The 7,417-nt window shown below is 32.8% G+C and overlaps 2 protein-coding genes across 5 annotated transcripts in view; both read left to right on the top strand.

The window, feature by feature from the left end:
- Positions 1–7,417, top strand: part of LOC107608086 (structural maintenance of chromosomes protein 3) — a 54,276-nt gene that overhangs the window by 16,986 nt on the left and 29,873 nt on the right. For 2 of the 3 annotated variants that reach the window (XM_016309975.2, XM_021107144.1), the window contains one exon: positions 527–855. The exons of the other annotated variant lie outside the window; for it this stretch is intronic. The gene's annotated coding sequence lies outside the window, so the exon portion shown is untranslated. Of the gene's footprint in view, positions 1–526; positions 856–7,417 lie in introns of those variants that run through there. 3 annotated transcript variants of the gene reach the window in all.
- LOC107608090 (receptor-like protein kinase) overlaps positions 1,915–7,417 on the top strand; it is a 40,585-nt gene continuing 35,082 nt past the window's right edge. Inside the window, exons 1-2 of one of the 2 annotated variants that reach the window (XM_016309982.2) lie at positions 1,925–4,844; positions 5,147–5,740. In XM_016309982.2, the coding sequence (XP_016165468.1) occupies positions 2,264–4,844; positions 5,147–5,589 (3,024 nt within the window). In that variant the 5' untranslated portion in view covers positions 1,925–2,263 and the 3' untranslated portion in view covers positions 5,590–5,740. Of the gene's footprint in view, positions 4,845–5,146; positions 5,741–7,417 lie in introns of those variants that run through there. The other variant, XM_021107147.1, reaches the window with a different exon arrangement.

The raw sequence follows: 7,417 nt of genomic DNA, 5'->3' as shown, positions 1-7,417 counted from the left end.
ACTATAATTCAAAATATATACTTTTCAAAAAATAATTTATTATTCGTATTCATATTTATGTATTTAAAATTATTTTTATAATATTTATTAGTCACTTTTGATATTTATTTGAGTCTACGCAACAGCAGTGTCTCATTCTAGTTGATGTAAAATCTGATGACTCAAATTTGTTCCTTGCACTCGTAAAACTACCATTCTCACTTGGACCTCTCTCTGTGTGGTGACCCCCCGGTTTTGCTGTTGTATTGCATTAAGAAACTACAAATTTTAGAAACTTTGTATGTATGCTTACAGCTATTTTCTTTTCTAGTGTCAGCCATTTTCTTATCTTGATATAAGATTAATAACTTTCTTACGAAAGACGAGTTGCTATTCATTGATGGAAAAAACTTTTTCCCCTTTTTTCCCCCATATAATATCCTAATTTTGTAACTTGTTTGACTGTAATGACTTGCACACTAATTGTGCAACGTACTAGCCCCATTGTGCCTATTGTATATGATTTAATATAATATTCGCATTTTAGGTGCATCTGACATCCGTGATCTGATAAAATTGGTTGGCTGCGAGCATTGTTTGATGTCAACCATTTTAAGTACGTTGCAGACTTTATTAATGTAACTTGGATCTTCACTTTGTACAATCTCTTATTACATTGACACCAACGTAGGTCTAAGTAATCTAGAATCCCTGCTCATCCTCTATTTCTGTAAATTCATTAGAGGCTTGCTTATATGTTAATATCTTTTGCTAACTGTAGTAACCATATCTATGGTGGAAATTCCTTCAATGCTGTTTGATAATGTAAGTTTTTTACTTTTAAGTTACGTTCTATATATAATTATATCTTATCGATTTATATTTGCACTAAATATATGCTCGATTTCTTGATTACGCCTCGCTCATAATGCACTTGAATTCAGTCATAATCAGGCAATTCAGATCTATATACCGTTTGCTACAATGGTAGTGCGTGCATGACTGCATGTAGTAAAATACAAACTTAGCGTATAATAAATTGTTACTTTATTAATACCTTATTTGCTATTCAAACTAGACTTAAGACCTACACGATGTGTGGATAACTAAATTAATTATACTATATAGTATAAATTAAAAAATATTATATTGTTTATATAATATGTTGATTAATGTTAATTTTAAAGATTTATTTGTAATTTGTATATAATTTAATATAATTATTCAAAAATAAAAAACAAAAATATACAATTTTTTAAATTATAAAAAATGGGTAGTATAGTGTATATTAGTATCAAAGGGGAGAATAGAAATCAAATAAGGGATTCCAAATTCAAATGAAACATCTAGAAAATAATTATTAAACCGTAGGATCAATTGGCTTTTAGAATCAAGTTTTACATGATTATGGATGGTACGTTAAAATAATTTAGGCAGTAGTAAATAGTTGATGGTCGATGGAGGATAAACTTATACTAAAGGATCTAAAATAACATTAAATCTGATTATGACGATTATAAAAAGAAAAAAGAGCACGTGAATCCAATGTGTGTTATCTTTTGATGACTAAATTCAGGTGGTTTATTATAAAGAGAATTATTCTTATTTTCCAAAAGAAAAGTAAATTGAAATTAATTATCTTTCAAAATATATTCACCATAACAAGTACTAAAGAACTTCCTTCAAAGTTTCATGTTAAATGTTTGTTTAATTAGAAAAATATTAGAGGTTATCAGAATTTATTTAGCTATTAACTCAATTTTTGTAGTCTAATTATTCAATAATATATTTTATCTTATACTTTTAAACATTAATGATTATTTGATAGCCAAAAATAATAAATTCTTATAATCTTTTAATATTCTTCATTTAATTAACTATTATACACAATACTATTTTGGAGTAGGATGTAAAATACCATTTATACACCAACCAAAACAAACTGCAATAAATGTCAACGATAAAAGCCAACAAACAAAAACTCAAATGATATAATCTTTTCCTTCTCAACTAGAAATTTCGGGATGAAGTCACAATCCTAACTTTGGGGAAAAAATATCAACAATAAAATACTGACACTTAATGAATAGAGCACCTCCCTCGCAGTTTGAAAGAAATTCTTCCACAATTACACCCCTTAATTACCTAAACCGTGTATCCCCAAACCACGTTCGCTTAAGTGAAACTCAGACTCGTCAACTCCAAGCACAAAAAAATCTCATTCATTCCAAACACTTAATACTTTGTCCAACCATTTTTGTTAACTGCTACTTACTTACCTTGTATGGCTTTTGTCACTATGCGTATGACTAGTAGTGTCACACTTCTCTTCTTGATTCTTTGCTTCTCTACCTCCTTGTATAATGCTTCTGCTCTTGTCTCTGATGGTGTCACTCTCCTTTCACTCTTGAATCATTGGACCTTTGTTCCACTCATCATAAACTCCACCTGGAAGGACTCTGATTCTGTTCCGTGCAAATGGATTGGAGTCCAATGCAACCATGCCTATGATGTGATCTCCCTTAACCTCAGTGATCTTGGGATTCAAGGTCAACTTGGACCAGAAATAGGACAATTACATCGCTTGCAGACCCTTGTGTTGTCGAATAATGGTTTCTTAGGAGAGGTACCTTCAGAGCTAAGTAACTGTACTTTGCTTCAGGTCTTAGACCTTTCTAATAACAGCTTTAGCGGACTGATACCAAGTAGCTTCAAGAAGTTGCAAAGCTTACGCAGCATGAATTTGTCGTCTAATCTATTGGGTGGTGCGATTCCAGATTCCTTGTTTCAAATTCGTCAGCTTGAAGAAATGAACCTTCACAATAACCATCTCAGTGGTCCTATACCAACCAGTATTGGGAACTTGACTGAGCTGTTAAGGTTACACTTACATGGTAATAGGTTGTCAGGTACGATTCCTTCATCCATTGGTAATTGCAGTAAACTAGAGGAATTGTTTCTGAATGAGAACAGATTGAGTGGGGAACTATCTTTGGAGATAGCAAAGCTCAAGAATCTAAAGACTATGTCTTTGTTTGACAACCAGTTCTCAGGAGTCATTCCTCAAGACTTGGGAATCAATAGCAGCATAGTGAAACTGGACTTTACAAATAATAAGTTCACTGGTAATCTTCCACCAAGTCTTTGCTTTCAAAAGAAGTTACAAGTGCTGAACATGGGATCTAATCGACTTCAAGGTAACATACCTTCTGATGTAGGAAGGTGTACAAGTCTAAGTATGCTGATTCTCAGTGAAAATAATTTCACTGGGTCTCTTCCTGTTTTTGAGAGTAATATGAACCTCAAGTACTTACACATAAGCAAGAACAACATCAGTGGACCAATTCCACCAAGTCTAGAAAATTGTACAAATCTTGCTGCAATTAACATGTCAATGAACAAACTTACTGGACTCATACCATTTGCACTTGGAAAGCTTGTGAATCTTACGATTTTGGATGTTTCACACAACAATTTGGAAGGACCTTTGCCACCACAGCTGTCAAATTGTACTAAAATGGATCATTTTGATGTTGGATTCAATTCCCTAAACGGTTCCTTCCCATCAAGTCTGAGGAACTGGACAGGGATAACCACATTAATTTTAAGAGAGAATCATTTTACAGGTGGTATCCCGAGCTTTTTCTCAGAACTTAGCAAGCTTCGTGAACTACAACTTGGTGGAAATTTAATTGGAGGAACAATTCCTCCATCATTGGGAAAACTGCAGAAGCTGTTCTATGGGTTGAATTTGAGTAGCAATGGATTGACAGGTGTGATTCCTTTAGAACTTGGGCAACTACAAGAATTGCAAAGTCTGGACATATCACTGAACAATTTGACAGGAAACATAGATGTTCTTGCTCAAGTACCATTGATTGAGATCAATATTTCATATAATTTCTTGTATGGTCTTGTTCCAACATCCCTCTGCAAGTTTCTGGATTCCTCATCATCTTCTTTCTTGGGCAATCCCCATTTAAATGTCAGTTGTTCTCCTTCTAGTGGCCTGGATTGGACCAACACTTGTAATTTGAAGCCATGTCCCTATCAATCAACTGATCACAAAGGCATCAGTGCATTGGTAATTTTAGTGATAGAACTAGGATCCTCACTGTTTGTTTCAGCTATACTGGTAGCTTTACTTTTGATGTATCTCCGCAAGAAAGAAATGAAGAATGATGTCTATGGTGAAAAATGGGGTTCTGCTATTGAAAGAGGAGCCGGAAGGATCGGTTTTCTTTACAACGAAGAAATGAGGTTCTTAACTGAAAACCAGTCAGCTTCCCTTCACGAAATAGTGATGGAGGCTACAGATAACCTAAATGATCAATACATTATTGGCAGAGGAGCTCATGGTATTGTTTATAGAGCTCAACTGGGTTATACAACTTTTGCTGTAAAGAAGTTTGCATTCGAAAGGAACAAGAGGAAGTATTTACATATTATGCGGAAAGAAATTGAAGTGCTGGGAGGGATCAAGCATAGAAACTTGGTCTCTTTTGCAGGCTACTGGATAGGAGAGAACTATGGTATGGTCTTATATAAGTACATGAAGAATGGAAGCCTCCATGATATTTTGCATGAGAAATATCCCCCACCACCCTTAAGTTGGAGTATACGGCTTAACATTGCTGTTGGAATTGCACATGGACTAAAATATCTGCATCATGATCACACTACACCCATAGTGCATAGAGACATAAAGCCACAGAATATACTTCTTGATGATCAGATGGAGCCTCTTATATCTGATTTTGGTACTTCCCTCTATAGGAATCTTGCTGAGCATTCTTATAGTCAATCTCATTCTTGGAAAAAGCTTTCAACATATGTTGTAGGTACTGCTGGTTATATCGCACCAGGTACGTAGATCTTTCTCCTGAGCTAGATTAAAGTTTTGGATGTTGATAATTGTTTTTAGTGTTGAGACTGGTAGAAGGATCTTGATGCACTCTGTACTTCTCTCTCTCTGAGTGGTCAAGTGTTTAATTGTTTATATAAACTATCAGAACAAAGGGAAAAAAAAGAAAAACTTTCTCCTAAACTTTTCAATTGATTTGCATTTTGCAGACCACTTTCATAGCTAATAGTAATTTCTGCTTCTCTAATGTGATGATACATGCATAGTATCTCTCTAACATGGTTGTGTTGTCCCCTGAAACAGAGAATGCATATGTAATAGTGCAGAGCAGAAAGTCTGATGTGTACAGCTATGGGGTAGTTCTGCTTGAGTTACTAACAAGAAAGAGAGTGGTTATTGAGGAGGAAAGAAATGTGACCGGTTTAGTTAGTTGGGTTAGCTCTATCTGGTTGGAAACAGGCAAAATTGAGGAGATTCTTGATCCAGACATTGCAAATGCATTTCCCAATTCCGGAGTATTAGCAAGGCAAGTCACTGAGGTGCTTTTATTGGCATTAAGATGCACCAAGAGGAAGCCGCGTGAGAGACCAACCATGAAAGACATTACTAGCTTCTATCAGAAAAACATATTCAAGTTGGGTTGCAATGATGTGGATATGGTTAATGAAGATGTTATTGATGTGGCACCACAACCATACAGTGTTCTAACTTTCAGTACTAATCCAGTTTCTGACACTCAAGAGTGACTCCTATCTGCATGGTGAAACTAGTGAGGATCAGAGGATGCAATGCTAAGACATAAAATTTATTTAGTTGTAGTGTGTATTGAGAAGGGCATGTTTGTTTAGTATTTGACTTGCTCAAAACCACTGGCAGACGAGTAAAATTAAATGGATGAATATATCTATGTGAAGTAGGTGCTAACCAAAGCTAATCAAATCTTTTGGGCAAATTATACTCGTCTCTTGAGTCTGCAAAATTCAGCTCCACTGATAAATTTAAAGTATAAATACGTACCTTCCATGATGTTTTGGTAATGATAAATTTGATATTTTTATTCACTGTACTATTAAACACTTTTTAAGCAAATAATATTTATGCTACATGAACAAACAAAGGGAATTATAATAAATTTCATCAAAATCATACGGTTTAAAGGTGATCAATATAGTTAAGGCGATTTTGCGGGAAAATAGATGGTTCTGAAGAGATACACAGAAAAAGTGAAGGAAGTGCTAAAATATTTTTGAACTCTCTTTCTCTTGTTCATAAACAAAGTTGATCGTATGAATCAGATTAGACATTATGGGGGTGGGGCTGTGATGAGTAATAGAGAAAGTCATGCACCACTCTGATGATTCAGTGTTGATAAATTAAGAGAAAGATATTATGGGGTGTTATCTATTTATTTCTTTATTTGGTAAATTGGGCCATTATGTTAAATCCCCAAGAATAATTATTTTAAAAATACCCACATTTGTTGTTAGTTTTATAAAATATGTCTGAGTGCTAATTGTTTTAGGAATGTTATATTCCCATGTTTTTTAAAAAGAATGATTCTAGCTAACTAACTTTTTTCAACCAACATCAACCAATTTTTTTAAAAATATTCCCATAGCATGACAATAAAACATTGAACAAAGCTTCTAAAACATCAATATTTCAATGATAAATAGTAACAATATAAAAAAATAACATACAACTAATGTATGTATGTACTTTGCCCTGCATTGCTAACAACGATCAAAATTTACTTCTCTCCACTCATCTTAAATTTGTTTATTTTAACATTTTATATGTTAAATAATTTAAGATATTTTATTTTTTTATAATTTATTTTTAATAATAACGAATTAGATCTTCCATTAATGGTAATAATATTTTTGGCATGAAGCACTGACACTTTGCTGAGTTGCCGTGTCCGCATGTCGGACACATTTTGGACACGACACTCACCGGCACTCGTCCGACATGCGTGTCTGCTGTGTCCAACCGTGTTTTAATAAAAAAAAATAAAAAATTCTTCTCCGAACACGCTTATACAAACCTAAATACCATCATGTATGAGCGTATCCAATTTTATTCTTAACATATATTTTTGAAATAAATTTAGATATAGTATATATTATTATTTATTAAAATAAAAAATATTTTAAATACTTTATATAATTAAAATAAGATATTAAAAATAATTAAAAAAATTAATTTATATTTGAATATCAGTAAAATATCAAAATACCATTACGATTTATCTAAAAAAATATTTTATATTTTATATCTTATAAGATTTTAAAATTTGTATATTAACGTATTTCGTGTCGTATCGTGTTTCATGTCTGTGTCATGATAGCAGACGATTCAAATATAATTGACAACATTCATAGCTGCATCCTTATTTAAACTTATAGTGCTATACACATTAATTAAATTACGAATAATAAAAAGTATAGTCAGCAAAAATAAATAAAAAGTAATAATTCTTGATCATATTACATATTAGAATGGATTAATAAGCACATTTCATATCTGTTAATTAGTCCATTTTTTATTATTTAATATTTATATTTATAATAA

Source organism: Arachis ipaensis, chromosome B07 (genome assembly GCF_000816755.2).
Source record: "Arachis ipaensis cultivar K30076 chromosome B07, Araip1.1, whole genome shotgun sequence".
Classification (NCBI taxonomy): Eukaryota; Viridiplantae; Streptophyta; class Magnoliopsida; order Fabales; family Fabaceae; genus Arachis; species Arachis ipaensis.
Note: the sequence above shows the minus strand (reverse complement) of the source record. Positions and strands in the feature narration are given on the sequence as shown.